We start from the raw sequence: 17519 nt of genomic DNA, 5'->3' as shown, positions 1-17519 counted from the left end.
CCCCTTGAATTTTTTCTTCTTTTTCAAATATTTTCCAAGTGATGTTTAACAGAGCAAGGACAATTTTAAATAGTAAAGCCTTTAAATGTCACTTTAAGCTGTATAGAAGTGTCTTGAAAAATAACTAGTCAAATATTATTTACTGTCATCATGACAAGATAAAATAAAACAGTTATTAGAAATGAGTTAACACTATTATATTTAGAAATGTGTTGATAAAATCTGCTCTGTTAAAAAGAAATTGGGGAAAAAAATAAACAGGGAGGCTAATATTTCAGGGAAGCTAATAATTCTGACTAATAATTAAATTTTTTTGGTCGAGCTAAATTTAGTTATGATATTCTAACAATGTAATTTCAAAAGATAAAGGATGCTTATTTTTCAGACTATTGGCTTTCATGATATGGTCAGTGTCACCCTCTGCTGGATACAGTGAGCTAGACAGCTCAATAATGAAATCGTTTAAAAGAAAGTAGACTAGTTCATGCTGGGTTTTATTATCATTTTTTCCACCTCATATTCTCTTTCCATGTTAAAATAATTCATACAATAATAATAATAAAAATCAGTTCAAGTACACGAGCAAAGCAGTGTAAACTCTTGACTCTAAATTCATCACCCTTTGCAATGCCAACTGTTCAAATGGGAACGTGACCAAAAATAACCATACATTTAAATTCAGAAAATATTATGACAAAGAATAGTAAATGCACTTTGCATTACATTACATTATCCTAGCAAACATCATTATCCTTAAACCATGCTTTCAGTGGATGTAAATGGACTTCCCATGAGCTGCTGTAACTGTCAAAACAGCATTATAAAGATTAATGACAATAAGTTTAAAATCAGTCAGCACCAGTGTTACCAGTGAAACGAGCTTATTGCAGAGCAAGCCTTCTGAAAATATCCAATTAAACTGTTTGGCTCTTGTTATTGGCATTTGAGGCAGAGCACTGGGGTCCCAAGCCTTCTGAATGCTTTTGGTCAGCCGGATGAAGAACCTTTAGATCCCACCATTCAAAGCTTCTCACTGGAGTGAAAGAAAACCATATAATAAGCTAACAGAGTCAGAAATAATCATCTAGCATGATATGTCTGATATCAAGCAGTGATTGACAGAAAAAAAGACTATTAGATACAAATGCTTGAAAAATACTTGGAGAATTTTTATTTTTCTTGTAGAATATATATATATATATATATAGCAATGCTGAAGGTAAAGTTCCTTGCACAGAGTCTGATATTTTTGTCATAATTAGAATATATGTACTGTTATAGTCAGAATTATTAACCCCCCTGTTTAATTTTTACCTAATTTCTGTTTAACAGAGATTTTTTTTTTCAACACATTTTTAAACCAAATGTTTTTAATAACTCGTTTCTAATAACTGATTTATTTGATCTTTGCCTTGATGACAGTAAATAATATATATATATATATATATATATATATATATATATATATATATATATATATATATATATATATATATATATATATATATATATATATTTTTTTTTTTGTGATTCAAGACACTTCTGTACAGCTTAAAGTGACATTTAAAGGTTTAACTAGGTTAATTAGGTTAACTAGGCAGGTTAGGGGGTTTTAGGCAAGGTCTTGTATAACGATGGTTTGTTCTGTAGACAGTCGAGAAAAAAAAAATAGCTTAAAGGGGCTAATAATATAGACCTTAAAATGGTTTTTAAAAATTAAAAACTGCCTTACTTCTAGCCGAAAAAAAAAACAAATAAGACTTTCTCCAAAAGATAAAATATTATCAGACACACTGTGAAAATGTCCTTACTCTGTTAACCATCAATTGGGAAATATTTAAAGAAAAAGAAAATTCAAAGGGGGGCTAATAATTCTGACTTCAACCACATATAATGACCTCATGTTGTGTCAACTGAAATTACACAATGCTTCAGAAACTTTAATGTCATGAAAATTTTTTTTGATTTGGTTTCATTTTTTTCAGTTCTTTGCATCCATAGAAAGCGGTGTTCTGACAAATCAGAGGCACAGTACAAGCAAAACCCAAAACTATGCCACCGTTTATGAAAAAAAGAAAAAAATTAAACATGCAAAAATTTCAGACTTCAGTGAGCAGAACAGTAAGTCACAGAGATAAGATACATTTTATTGACTCATTTGATATTTGTGTTTTATGGCACATAGTACCACATTATCTACCTGTCCAGGTGAGCTAAGAGCTCTTGTAGCTTAAGGACTAAGGCACGATGCTCATGAGGCCTGCTCTCTAAAGCACTGCTCAGGCGACTCAGGTATGAGTCCAGCGTCCCAATCGACGGCGTTTCACCAGTGCCTAAACAAAACACAAAGTAAATTATAATACGTGTTCACTATTATGACAGGACAGTGTGTGTGTGTATACCTGACAAAAATCTTGTCGCCTGTCAGTTTTAGGAACAACAATCAATAACTTCTAGTTTGTCATATGGTAACAGAAGTGGCTGATATAAAAGACAAAGGCCTTAGATTATGCGTATTTTACCAAAACAAAATGTCTTGATTTTTAACTATTTAATTAGGACAGTAAGGTCTGACTTTGCTTAGTCAAAAATTTGGTCATTTAACAGAAATAATGTACAGTATAGAATTCAAAGTCATGGTGCAGTGGACAAAGAACTACCATGAGCTTGGAGGACTGCATACATCTCTGCAATGACTCAAATAACTGATGAATAAAGTCATCTGGAAGGCAAAGAAAGTGTTCATGCAGGACTCCCAGAGTTCATCAAGAGTCTTTGGATTCATCTTCAATGCCTCCTCCATCTTACCCCAGACATGCTCAATAATGTTCATGTCTGGTGACTGGGCTGGCCCATCCTGGAGCACCTTGACCTTTTTTGCCTTTAGGATCTTTGATGTGGAGGCTGAAGTATGAGAAGGAGCGCTATCCTGCTGAAGAATTTGCCCTCTTCTGTGGTTTGTAATTTAAAAGGCAGGACAAATGTCTTGATACCTCAGGCTGTTGATGTTGCCATCTACTCTGCAGATCTCTCGCACACCCATTTATTTTTATTACCAGGACATTTTTTATAGAATTGCAACAATTTAAAACAAGCGCACAGCTGTCAAACAAGCTTTAAATGCTGATGTGCAGAGAGCAGTTTGTTACTGAAAAGGCCACATCTCTAAATTATTCATAGATGCAGCATCTTAATTTTGTGGTGTATACACATTGAAGAAAAATCTGTCAATATTGCAATGTTTTGCTTTCTAGTTTTCTGTCAACTTAAGACACTTATTACAACTTGGCCAATGATCACGAAGCTATCGCTACTGATAAACAACAAAGCACAAAGTTGTTAAATATCAATTGCGGTATTTGTATTATAGGCACTGTATCATACTGACCTGGTAAAGGCACAGTAGCCAAGCTGCTGACTAGCGTCTGTTTGATAGCCTGTAGGTGGCGCTGTAGGGCCTGCGTACGAAGCTCATCTTGGCCTAGCTCAGCTTCCAGGCGCTCTTTAGCACTGAACATGTCGGCAATGTGTTTCTGGAGAACAGCATTCTGCTCTTCGAACTCCACATTAGCCTTGCGCAAACGCCGGAGCTCTGCTTCTCTTGCTGGAAAAAAGGTCATTTTAGGAAAATAGCTTTTCTATAGACATTTGTGTAGTTTTAAGCACAAGAACTCCGTATAATTTACCTTTGTTTTGGTCCAAAAATTCTTCTGTGAAAATAGGGACATCAAATCTGGCCGTGAAGTCTGAGTTCTGAAGGAAATCCATCACATGAGTCAATATACAGGAAGTCTTTTATATATCAACTGTTTCCAACTGTTTAAAAAATATGTTTCCATTTACTAAAATATTTAAAAGAATGTTGGAGTTTTATAACATTTTTTCCTACTATGGATGTACTGATTCCAACATTCTTCAAAATATCTCCTCTTGTGTTCAACATAAAAAAGAAGAAACTCAAAGGTTTTCAACCACTTGAAGATGATTCATTTTACATTTAGGGTGAACTATAGGTAGGGATAATGTAGGAATTCTGCCTTTGTTTATATGCTTACCTTAAAACCTGAAGATCCTGAACTGTTGGCGTTGATAATGACAGAAGTCAACTCTTCTGTAAAATAAATAGATAAGTGAATGCTTTGCTCTAAAAATAACACTTGCACCATTGAAAATGATCGCATACCAATGACGTGTGCTTTCAAAACAGTCTGAAGCTTCAAAACTTTCATGAATCATTTGTTTTAAACCAGTGATTTGGATTTGGTAATAGTCACGCACATTTTGTCAGTAAAGCCTGTTCTTGTAAATCTTCTGCATGTGCTTTCAGATAAAGCAGTGTTTACACAAAATTGTAGTTTACAGATGAAAATCAATTTAAATAAACCGAAATGAGTTTAATCAGACAATAATGACATCGAGATAATCATTCTGCGATAATGACAGCTGTTTGCCTGTGGTGTTTGGCTCTGTGTAGTAAATGCTGCATATGAACATATCCCATATAAAAACATATATTTACTCCACATTCACTTCATAACTTCAGTCGAGTGTTTCAAAAACTCTGTAAGATGATTCTACATTTAAATCAATAAAAGTAGTTAAATCTTCTGTCTATTCAGCAACACCATAGGAATTTTCTGGGTTGGTTTGTGGCGTATTTGGAGTTTCCATGCTTTTAATAGTTGATTCGGTGTCTGTGACTTTGAAACCAAAATAATCCCATATTACAAATGCAGCTTTTCTTTGATGTGAATTAGTCTATTAATACTTCCGAAGTATCAGATGCCATCATCCCATCTGTCAGCACTTTACTGTTTGTTTGCTTTTTATTTGATTTTTTTTATTGTGGTCGTAGTTTGGTTGCGCAATTCTGATTGGGCTGAATTAAAGTTTGCTTACTCAATTGGCTAGTTTTAAAGCCCCAGTCAGATCACACGATTTCGGCACGATTTCCTTGACATGACACAAGATTCAATGGTTTCTTCTCATGCAACGGTATAGTTCACAACAATCTATATCATGTCTGCCGATGCCTTATAGCACTATTGCAGAAAGTCTAGCATGTTTAATTTTCTGAAGCATAGTGGACTGGTTTTGAAGCACTTCACCTGAGATGTAATTCCTTTTTTTATATATATATTTTATATTGCAGCCGCTTGCGATTAACTGAATTGCTATGTTTCAAATTGCGATTTGATTTCGATTAATCGCACAGCCCTAGAGATGACTGCTTTTGAATTACTGCTTTATGAAGCTTCTAAAGATGTTAAGAATCTTTTCGAATAAGTAGTTCAGAGCGTGTATTACATTTCCAACGTCACATGATTTCAGTTAATGGGGTTTCATTACTGTTTTAAAACATTTCAACATTTTAACGAATCTCCGCATGGGCCAATTTGTGTAATACCTTAAAAACCACAATAATCATGAGGCTTCATTCAGATCACTCCCCCAGTGGTGAATTACTAAACATGTTTCATAGGGTTTTTTGACCTCTAATCAGTTTTACGTTTGCACATTTTAATAATAATAATAATGATAATAACAATAATAATAATAATTCCTTACATTTATATAGCGCTTTTCTGGACACTCAAAGCTCTTTACACATTTTTTGGAGGGGGTTCTCCTCATCAACCACCTTATTGAGACATTTGTAGAATGAAAAGGAATTATAGTTAATATTAATAATAATTGTCTCTTGTGGGCCTGTTTAGCAGAGCCCATCACGGAACGATATATAAGCCTTTAAAATTTCCCAAATTAACTCATATTATGCAGACAGTTAATATCTAATTATGTTAGATGATAAGCTACGTGCATTTATACGATATACATTCAATTAAAAGTTTACAATGTATTTGAAAAATTCAATTCTAATGTATGTTTTGCCTGAGTTTTTGTTGCATTTGCACAGTTTTGACCAGCAGGTGTCCCTAGCATGTGTGGTTTGTGGTGCCCCGAAATCTAAATATATCATTTTGCGAAGCAATTGGTTCAGTTGGTTTAAAGCTTTGTTTCTTCCATTACTAATATGAGTTAATGTAAATGAAAGATTTATAAATTGTGTAATAAAGTGTAAAAAAAAAATTTTATCCCATCACTACTGCATACTTGACAAAAAGACAAATACATTTAAGCGCAAAATAACGATACCAAAAAACTGTCAAAGAAAAAAAAACTCACCTCTTTTGATTCTCTTGTCTTGAACTTTTGCACACGTGATCTGATAAGCTTCGCTTTTCTGATACTCCCTGAGCTCTCGTGCATACTGCATTTTGTCCCTTTCGGCTTCATCAAGGTAACGCTGTTTTAAAAAAAGTGGTTGCATTTAATCAGAATGAGGTTTTCCCATATTAAAAATAAAACAACTGGCCAGTCATTCCTTAATAACCATAATAATACCTGTTTATCATGAGGTGCCAGGCGGCTCCATTCTGCCCCGAGTCTCTTGGTGATTTCTGGAAAGGGAAGATCTGGATGAAGGGCCCGGATGTGTTCCCGTCTCTCATTCAAGAAACGGACATAACCGGTAACTGGAGCCTTGGGGCCGTTCGGCAATACCTTCTTTCTCTTCTTTCCTTTTGGCCAACCTCGCTTCTTTACCGGCTGTGAAGTCGATTGGTTCTGTAACAAATCAATTCAAATTGACATGAATTCAATTTAGGAGGAGTGTATGGGGGAAAATATGAGTGCGCCTGTCCACAAAACCTTTTATGATGATTCAGTTATGCATGATATGTGATAGACAGTGTTATTGATGATGTTAAAGCAGTCTGTATCTAACCTCTTCCTGCGGCGAATCAGTCTGCTGAGAGTCTTTAGATGCAGGAGCATCAGTCTGCTCTTGCTTTACACCACCCATAACGTGGATTCACGGAATTCTGGGAAGACAAAAAAGAAAATATATTTAGATGAAATATAAAAGACTAACAATTAATCAATTTCTATCTACAAGTACATACTAAACTACAAATTATGACAACACAGTTATTATTATAGTTAACGTTATGTTTTCATAATGCCATTTCAACAACAGCACTTATGGGAGGGTAAAAAGCCTATTTAAAACAAAAATTGGGTTTCAAAGCTAAGATATATGATTAGTGTTGCATAATATATCGATACTAAAAACGTATTGCGATTCCCTGGCTCTCAAAACGATACAATTACGCATTTTGTAGTAAAGGTACTTTTGAGTGACAGCTGTAGTTGCGAGTGCTCGTCAATAGGGGGCAGTGTGGGGGCAGCGACTTTTTCAAATTTTCTCTTTTAGATTTTGTATAGGCGAATTACCGGTTTGTAAACATTCAGGATGCACGCACATCAAGGTTGCATGGAAAAAAAAACAATAATACAGGACCACAAGCATTTACAGCAAAGGAATGACATTCGATCCGGTACAGAGTGTTGTTGTATCAGAGAGAAATTATATTAATTACATATTATTTACAAACTGCTTTCAGCATATTATAACAGCCAGTCACCCAGTGATAAGCACAGTTATTTGGTAAAATTCATACTAAAGTGAGCGGTGTTTGTCTGACAGGTCCATTTGCAATAGCACCTTCCCAATGGATATTGCATAAGACGAAATGGCCAAGCATCCAGCCCGAAATATACAACTATCCCATTGAACCTCCAAGTGATTTTACAAGAGAAAAGTTAAAGGCCTACAAGTTTTTGGATGCCTACAATTTTGTTCTGTGTGGTCATGTGCAAGAAATACTGTTCCATGATTACCAGATTTAAAACTTTGTAGTGCTAAAAGCGAAGACGGAGCTATACAAGGCCTGGGTAATCATCAACAAGCAAAACAACGGCATTCTGACTATGCATGGGCCGGTATAAGATTCTGACGGTATGATAACCTTGATTATAAATATCACGATTTCACGGTATTGAGATTACTCCCCTAAAATATATTAATTTTAAATGTCGAAAAACAAAAACTTTTTCCCCATTGTACACAATATATTTTAATTTGGAAAACATTTAAAATATTTTGGAGTCATAAACATGTCAGGCTAAATAACTCAAATGAATCATTGACATCTGCTGTCTTTATTAGTTTCAAAAACACAGATTTCTGTACAGTTTAAAATGGCATCTTTGGAGGTCTTTTCAGCTGGAGATAATGCAGTATACCTTGAAAACGGTTATCGCCTCAATGCCTAATTCTGACAGCGAACTGCACCTGTATCGGCAGGGTGTGTAAACTTTTATTTTTTAAATAGCCATTTTTATTAGTAGATGCCATTATGGACAGCTGAAAATGCATGTCACGTCATTCACCCCTAAATTAATATATAAATATGTAATTATATATGAATATGACAGGACCACTGCGTCATGTACATTGTACAATGAGGACCAACATCTCCAGGTTCTCTGAAAACCTGACCAAAAATGTTATGTGCACTTTTGTCTAGTTTTGAAAACAAAGCAGCAACTATTTTAATTATGCTAAAACAGCTCGGCTGGAATACTGGCAAAAATAGTTTTTATTTTTAGATTTGTTTTACTTTGTAAAATGGTTCTACTCTGTTTTAGCTGACAGTGTGTTCATTAATAAATAATATTTAAAGAGAAAAAAATAAGGTGTAGTATCAATTTAGTATGGGTTTCAAGATATTTAATTTAGATATCGTATTAAAGTCAAACTTTTGGTATCATGCAACACTATACGTGATATAAAGACAACAGTAAAATATTGAATTACACATGGTTTTAATTATTTTTATTTTTTATGTGAGCAGAGAATGCTGTCATTTTGCAAAATGTAAGCACACTACTGTGCGGTAAATGTGGCCTAAAACTATACATAAATGCAGTACCTAATGAAATATAAACATTATAATTACCAAAAAATAATGTCAACTCAAATGAAATAATATTAAAAATCCTATTTCAGCAAGTTGCCCATGCAAAATTTCTCTTCTTTTGGTTTGACCCATACTAAAATAACTAATTGACATTTAAAGATAATTTAATAAATAAAGTTAACTTATTATACTAAAATTATCATAACAAATCTACAATGTTGCATAGAAAAAATATTAAAAACAAATAATATTTAAAAGAAATATCAGGTAACTTATATCAAATAATAATGTTGGCTGTAACGTTACCGCTGCAAAACGCTGTCTAGATATGAAAACACGGACAATACATAAATCGACCGTTTATTAAAGGGTTTTGTCCTCATAAAAGATGTAGAAAATTACGAATTTAAACGCACGCATGCACGGAGCTTTTGGTGCATTAATGTTTATAAAAACTTCACTCTGCATTCCCCGGTTATTATGATTAGCTAAAGTAGCATAGTTGGCTAACTAGCCTCCGTTGAACCTCAGAATACTTGCATTTATCGCGTCTTAATTTCGACAGTCTATTAATATTAATTTGCGATTATATATTTACATTTATATACAGCTCGTGCTTCTAATACACAAAATGTACACTTACCTAAATTGGTGCTTGTTTTGTTTTAAGTCAGACGCTAGCTTAGGGACAAATGTTGGTTTGATTGACAGATCCTTGGTGAGTTTGATTGGTTTGTGGGTTTGGTAGGCGGAGCGAATGGGAACTCGCTTCATCTGCATTGCGCATGACTGGAAATGGGTTGTTACTAAAGAGTTTTTCTGAGGATATTGCAGGAAACATATATAAATACTATGAATCAATAGCTACTATATTAAAGTTTTATAAGCACTATTTATTTTTTCCCCATCAAACTTATATCAACCATATTAAAATGGAATACATCATTAAAATGAAATACATGAATTTGATGTAGAAACATCTGATAGTGATACATTAAAATTTTTCCCAAGACAACAACTCATGTAATGTAAAACGTTATTGTGTTGTTTCCAGTTGGTGTGATTCATTTCTGTTATAAAACGACATAAACTATAAAGTTTGCTTAACTTCAAAGTAAAAAAAAAAAAAAAGGAAAATGAAACAACGGAGGGTGCGGAAAATATATGATTATATAGACATAAAAGGAAAATATAAAATTGTATTAAAAATCAAAACAAGCATCGCTTTGATGCTTGAAAATACATCTGTTAGTTTTTTTAACCCATGTTATTGTAAGTGTATTAAAGTCTAACATTTCCAGTTATTTTACTTATTTTTCAATTTTTCGCTTTAAAGTTAAACTCGTTTTCTGAGGATTTCATTTTTGTCGCAGACTATAGAATTATGTACAATTGGTCAGCAATTATGAAGTAAATATATATAAATACTGTGGACCAATAGCTACAGTTCCAAGTCAGAAATATTAGCCCCCTTTTAATTATTTCTGATGTTAAACAGAGCTAAGGAAATGTTCACAGTATGTCTAAAAATATTCTTTCAACTGGAGAAAGTCTTATTTGTTTTAATTCGGCCAGAATAAAAGCAGTTTTTAATTCTTTTAAAACCATTTTAGGGTCAGTATTATTAGCCCCTTTACGCTATATATATTTTTGAGAGTCTACAGAACAAACCATCACTATAGAATAACTTGCCTAATTACCCTAACCTGCCTAGTTAACCTAATTAACATAGTTAAGCCTTTAAATGTCACTTTAAGCTGTATATAAGAGTCTTGAAAAATATTTAGTCAAATATTATTTACTGTCATTATGGCAAAGATAAAATAAATCACTTATTGGAAGTTATTAAAACTATGATGATTAACTATCAAAAATCTTCCCTCTGTTAAACAGAAATTAGAGAGAAAAAAATAAACAGGGGACTAATAATTCAGGGAGGCTAATAATTCTGACTTTTCTTCTAACAATTCTTAAAAGCTCAATTTATGTTTTCCCATCAGTTATTTTAACAATATTAAAGTTAAATACATGATAATCTGTCATTTACAGCTTTTTCATGATGCCATTTTTAATGTAGAAATCATTTTATGTGGTACATTTACATTTTTTTCCCAAGATACAAATTCCTGTAACGTAAATGATTGTTAGTTTATTTTTGCTGCAGACTATAGGATTATTTACAATTGGTCAGCAATTATGCAGTAAACATGTATAAATACTATGAATCAATAGCTATATTAAAGTCTTTCAAGCTCAATTTATGTTTTCCCATCAAAGTTATTTCAACCATATTAAAGTTAAATACATGATATTCGGTAATTTGCAGCATTTTCAAGATGCCACTTTTAATGTAGAAATCATTTTATGTGATACATTTACATATTTTTTCCAAGACACTAACTCCAGCAATGTAAATAAACGTTAGTGTGTTGTTTCCAGAAAGTGTGGTTTATTTCTGTTATAATAACTGCATAAACTATAAAATCTGCTTAACTTCGTGGTAAACTTTTAGTAAAAAGAATGAATAATGGGATAAAAAAAATGGAAAATGAAATAACGAAGGGTGCGAAAAATATACGATTCAGAGTTTATACAGAAATCAGAGCGTGAAATTCAATACCTTTTAAGGCCTTTATAAGACTCTTTACATAATTTTTAAAACTTATAACCACTTTTCAACCAAAAACACTGGTGAGATTTTAACTTACAGTATATTTACTAAATATTAATGTAAGAAACTAATCCAAAACTAAAACATTATGCATGACACTGAATAAAAATCTATTAAATCTAGCTAATTCAGCAGGTTGGCACCTATAGAACCTATAGTAGGATTTTTGATTTGATAAACTACACAGCATCCTGATATTTGCAGATTAAATTTAGACAAACTTTAGCATACAAAAACGCACTGCATAATAAAAAAATTATTTACATTTATTACCTTGATTTAAGGCTTTACTTTCTAAGGCGCTTACATTTTTCTACATTGATTTTTTAACTTTTAATATATTTACAGCCAGTGACTGTGTAGAGATAAAATGAAATTATGAAATGTAATTTTTACCCATGTTATTGTAAGTGTATTAAAGTCTAACATTTCCAGTTATTTTATTTATTTGTCAAATTTTCCCTTCAAGTTGTAGGCTAAGTATTTTCATGATAAACCCCATACAACACTATTTGTAGAAAAAGATTTAACGTTAAATGTAAAAGTTTTCTGAAATTATTTGAATAAAAAAACTGTAATTCTTACAAGCAACTTCTGATATAGTCTACTTAAATAAAGGGAATCTTGCTTTCTCTTTTTGAGTTCAACATTCCCACTTTCTACGTTAGTAAGTTATATATACTGAATAAAATCCCCGACCACCTGCCTCCTCTGCAAAAAAAGCAACAACTAGAGAATAAAAATCATCTTCTGAATATGAAACGAAATTAATCGTAGGCACGAAGGCCCAGGTAATTAAAAGCGCCTCGGTGATGTTGAGGTCTCTCGTGGGAAGGCAGTCATTTGGCCAGTATTTCTGGTTATGCGCTGTTGTGTATGTTTATTTCAGCAAAGCCTGCAGTGTTCACCATCCAAGATGGCTGCGGGTGAAAGCAATAGCCGATCCTCGTGTCTAAACTTGTCGAATTCGGGGCCGCTCGGCAATGCACCGCCGAGCAACAGCGCCCATTCTTCGCCCGCGAGCAACAGGGGAGCCGGGGGTGCAGCCGGGGGGATCAACCGGAGCGCGGGGAATTCGAACCCTCAGTCGGGCCCGGAGAACGGCGGAGGCACCGAGTCTGCGGTGAGAAGCACGCCGAGCGCGCACAACCCTCCTCGGCAGACGGTCGGCCAGAGCGGAGCCTCTTCAGGCGCTGCGTCAAACATGACGGCGACATCTTCATCATCATCATCCTCCTCCTCATCCTCATCCGCGTCTACCGCATCCTCCTCCGCCGATGCGTCCGCCGCCGCCGCCGTCTCCTCGCTTCCCAGCAGCCCGGCTTCGGTTTTGGTTTATCGAGAGCCGGTCTACAACTGGCAAGCGACAAAAAGTACAGTGAAAGAAAGGTTTGCATTTTTGTTTAACAACGAAGTGCTAAGTGACGTCCATTTTTTGGTTGGGAAGGGAATGGGAGTGCAGCGCATTCCAGCGCACAGGTAGGGATGAATAGCGGTATGTTTATATGTTTTACTGGAGTCTTTGTTCTTTTTGAATTGATGCTGTATTTCAAAGCTTATGCAAAACTCTCCCCCGCTCGATTGATTTATAAAAGTAACGTTAAAGCATTTTGTCTCGGCGAGGATAAATCCATATTTCCTCCTCAAATGGCCGTGTTTACAGTCCGCTCCCGTTGCTCTCCGCAGATTTGCTCTCGCTGTGGGAAGTGCCGTGTTTGATGCCATGTTCAACGGTGGCATGGCAACAACGTCGACCGAAATTGAACTGCCAGATGTGGAACCGGCTGCATTTCTAGCCCTTCTCAAGTAAGAATGGGCCGCGTAAAGCTTCGCTGCACGCTTTAATGCTCTGTGCTGCTCTTCTGTCTGTTGACCCCTGTTGTCATAACGTCCTTCAGGTGCCCTCTGCCATTTTTAATCCATATGGCAGACCCTTGCAAACCGTTATCGCGGTATATATTCGTGCTTCCCGCCAACATAGCATACACTTTCTGTTTCTGCTAGTCCTCAACAACAATAGTACCAGACAGTGTTTGTGGCGGCTGTAACTATGATATTTTGGCGGGAACACTGACCGTGGTAAATGTTTGTCAGGGGAAAACAAACAACTTCTAGACATTGTTGGCAGAAAAAAACTCTAATAAATAAAGGGACATTCTATCTATCTATCTATCTATCTATCTATCTATCTATCTATCTATCTATCTATCTATCTATCTATCTATCTATCTATCTATCTATCTATCTATCTATCTATCTATCTATCTATCTATCTATCTATCTATCTATCTATCTATCTATCTATCTATCTATCTATCTATCTTAGAGTCAGGCTAGATTTCATCTGGCAGACTGTCTGTCTGACAAATTGTCTCATGGCCTGTCTGTTTGTCTAGTTGACAACTTATTTATCCGTCTTCTATGAATCTATCAGTCTAAAATAGTTTTCCCTTCCTTTGCAAACAGATTTTTATACTCAGATGAAGTGCAAATTGGACCAGAGACCGTTATGACCACATTATACACAGCCAAAAAGTATGCAGTACCTGCGCTTGAGGCCCACTGCGTTGAATTCTTGAAGAAAAACCTACGCGCTGACAACGCATTTATGTTGCTTACCCAGGTAATCACAGGGGGTTGGGTCAGATTTGATGCTGGCATGGGGAACTGACATATTGAACACAGAACAACACCTTTGTTTCAAGTTCGTTCCCCAGCCATCTTGAGTTTGCTGTGTTCGACAGATCTCTTTCAAATCCTAGCTAACAGAGCCTCAAGCTTATTGAGTGTGTTTGTTGCTTGCTTTTGTGGACAGTCTATTATAGATTATATTTAGAAAAAAAAAGAAAACGGTTCCTTTTGCTTTCAGGCACGGCTTTTTGACGAGCCCCAGCTGGCAAGTCTCTGCTTAGAAAATATCGACAAGAACACAGCTGATGCACTCGCTGCTGAGGGCTTCACGGATGTTGACCTTGGTATTGCTCTTAAGTACCAACTGATCCAATATCACAACAAAATACATAAAAAATGAAACCGAAATAGACTGTTTCATGTTCTGTCCTGTGCAGATACCCTCGTGGCAGTCCTGGAGAGAGACACACTTGGTGTACGGGAAGTGCGTCTCTTCGGAGCTGCTGTTCGTTGGGCAGAAGCTGAGGCCCAAAGGCAACAATTACAGCCTACACCGGAGAACAAGCGAAGAGTGTTGGGAAAGGCACTTGCCCTTATTCGCTTTCCACTCATGACAATTGAAGAGTTTGCAGCAGGTAATTTCTTTCATATCCTTGATGTTAATTTACTTTGACATCCTAAGAAGTTACTGTGGCTCAGTTTGTATTTAGATGACCTTAAAGCAACACAGAGCATTACAAAAAGCAACAACAATTATAAACACAGAAAAGCAATGCAAAAAAAAAAAAGACAGAAAATTGATTTGAAAACCGTTATTACATCAGTTCCTCCAGTATTATATATGAGTCAACAATGTTACACACACACACACACATATATATATATATATATATATATATATATATATTCATATATATTCATTCATTCATTCATTCATTCATTCATTCAACAGTTCTGTCTGGTTCTTGAATCTGATTAGCCGTGATATATTTAAGTAATATCAGCACCTGTAAAGCCACTTTACCCTTTGTGTATTACTCTGCCCACATAAAACCAGGAAAAAGCAGACACTACAGATCTAAAGTTTAAAAAATGCTTGCTCGGCTGTTTAACTGTCAGCATATGATTTGAATCCAAGGCGGAAGAAAGTAGATACTCGTAGAAAAGGGTTTTTGAGACTCTTCATGTTTGATTTCGTTTTTATATACACAATTATGCCGTCAAACTGTTGTGAAAACGCAATATCACACTCGTAGCAGTGCGATATGGCTGTATACCGGCACTGGTGGGGGCACCAACGCACGCCTCCCACCAGTGCCGATATACAGCCATATCGCACTGCTACGAGTGTGATATTGCTCATATATATATATATATATATATATATATATATATATATATATATATATATATATACACACACACACATATATATATATATATATATATATATATATATATATATATTTATTTATTTATTTATTTTTTTTCCATAGACAACAAATACTTTTTTAGCTATCACCATTCTGTATTGGACAGCTTTTTTTAATTTGATGACTGAACCCACAATGGAGTCAGACAAACCAAAACAACAATTGCTACTGTATATCAGGGGCGAGGTCACAAGAATAAGCCTTATGCTCAATTCACACAGGGCTTCAACGTCAAGGGTGTGACAGGCGTGTCTGAAGTTGGTGCTGATGCAGTCGTCATAGCAGCGTCAGCCAATGAAATTAGACCGCAATGTGACTAGCCTGTGTGAATGGGGCGTTAGAGTAAAAGTTAAAAATTTTGCCAAATTAAAAAAGTTTTGGGCATTACCAAAAAAGATGTCCTAAGGAGCCTTCCGCAGATCCACATTTGTTACATTTAGAAGAGGTGGAGGGGTAGAATTTATTAAGCTTAACCCTGATGTACTACTTTATATTGGATTAGTCGGTGTCTTAAGTTAATAGAACATGTATTTATGACCTTGATAGACTTTTTCCAGTCCTCAATGGTGATTTGAATGCCTAAATCTTTCTCCCAGGAATTTTTCAAATACAAGGTAGATGGGTCAAACTGATCATTAAAAACGTCTATAAAATGGCAAATCAAATTAGAGGCATCAGGAGAGGCAGAAAGTTATGTAATCATGTTTATCGATGCAGTTTTGTTGATCTAATTACAATTGTACAGCATCTAAAATGTTTTGAGCGTATCCCCCTTTGATCAATGTCAGAGGTAGTCAAAAATGTATTTAATTAAAATGATTTTGTAGTGTAAACAATCATGGGGTCAAAAGCATTCTGAAAATCACAAAAGACTGCATAGTGACCTATAATGTGTGGTGAATTCAGAAGGAAAAAATCGAAACAAGGTCACAAGACATGCATTTGAGGATTTGTTAGGGATAGTTCACCCCAAAATGAATATTTTCCCACTATTTATCGATCAAATGTGGACAGACTTTAAATTTTGGGGTGAACCGTCCCTTTAATAATAAGAAATGGTATAGCCACTGGGCTGACCACTAAAAATGGATGACCATTATGAGGTGGAAACGCAGTTTAAGTGCCATTACCTATAAAGCTAAATCTTATGTATGTCTTCCATAGGTCCGGCTCAGTCTGGCATATTTAGAGACTGGGAGGTGGTCAGTTTTTTCTTGCATTTTACCGTCAAACCATCCCTTTAATAATAAGAAATAGTGTAGCGTCTGGGCTGACCACTAAAAACTTATCTTTATTATGAGATGGAAACGCAGTCTGAGTGCCACTACCCATGAATATAAACCTTATGTATGTGTACGATAGGTCCGGCTCAATCTGGTATACTCACAGACCGGGAGGTGGTCAGTCTGTTCCTGCATTTTACCGTCAATCCGAAACCACATGTGGAGTTTATTGACCGGCCCCGCTGTTGCCTCCGGGGGAAAGAGTGCAGCATCACGCGTTTCAGTCAGGTGGAGAGCCGCTGGGGCTACAGTGGAACCAGTGACCGCATCCGGTAAGTGTGCTTTTTTTTAAAGCCATAGATTAAGGAAATGCTGAGAGTAGAAGATAGCATGTGGAGTTTATTCTAGACATTTTATTCTCCAAATTTATTTGAAATACCAACTGCTTGAATTCCTGTCAGGTTTTCTGTGAACCGCAGAATATTTGTGGTGGGATTTGGACTTTATGGCTCTATACATGGTCCAACTGACTATCAGGTCAACATCCAGGTGACAAGCAACTCCTTTTAATAGTTATTATTGAACATTTGTTCTTGAACAGGATAGTCTGCAAAAACCCAATCTTTTATAGAGGTTTGAAAATATACATCAGTATTAATGGCACATGTTTTTCTCTAACGTAGATCATACACACAGACAGTAACACAGTTCTCGGACAGAACGATACAGGCTTTAG

General features: G+C 35.4%; 2 protein-coding genes across 5 annotated transcripts in view; one reads left to right on the top strand and one right to left on the bottom strand.

Moving 5' to 3' along the window:
* Positions 1–477: 477 nt before the first annotated feature.
* hmg20b (high mobility group 20B) lies at positions 478–9558 on the bottom strand. 2 transcript variants are annotated; one of them, NM_001020551.2, is given in 9 exon segments: positions 478–1033; positions 2201–2333; positions 3389–3604; positions 3687–3753; positions 4056–4111; positions 6187–6307; positions 6406–6627; positions 6788–6884; positions 9469–9558. In NM_001020551.2, coding segments are annotated over 8 exon segments (906 nt in total). In that variant the 5' UTR covers positions 6866–6884; positions 9469–9558; the 3' UTR covers positions 478–1020.
* Positions 9559–12285: 2727 nt separating this feature from the next.
* btbd2a (BTB (POZ) domain containing 2a) overlaps positions 12286–17519 on the top strand; it is a 7778-nt gene continuing 2544 nt past the window's right edge. Inside the window, 8 exon segments of one of the 3 annotated variants that reach the window (NM_001045092.1) lie at positions 12286–12975; positions 13183–13302; positions 13963–14119; positions 14366–14471; positions 14565–14762; positions 16923–17115; positions 17245–17332; positions 17467–17519. The exon segment at positions 17467–17519 is cut by the window's right edge and continues 94 nt beyond it. In NM_001045092.1, the coding sequence (NP_001038557.1) occupies positions 12359–12975; positions 13183–13302; positions 13963–14119; positions 14366–14471; positions 14565–14762; positions 16923–17115; positions 17245–17332; positions 17467–17519 (1532 nt within the window). In that variant the 5' untranslated portion in view covers positions 12286–12358. 3 annotated transcript variants of the gene reach the window in all.

The sequence above is a fragment of the Danio rerio genome, chromosome 22 (assembly GCF_049306965.1).
Source record: "Danio rerio strain Tuebingen ecotype United States chromosome 22, GRCz12tu, whole genome shotgun sequence".
In the NCBI taxonomy this organism is placed as follows: Eukaryota; Metazoa; Chordata; class Actinopteri; order Cypriniformes; family Danionidae; genus Danio; species Danio rerio.
This window is presented reverse-complemented; position numbering and strand designations above follow the sequence as displayed.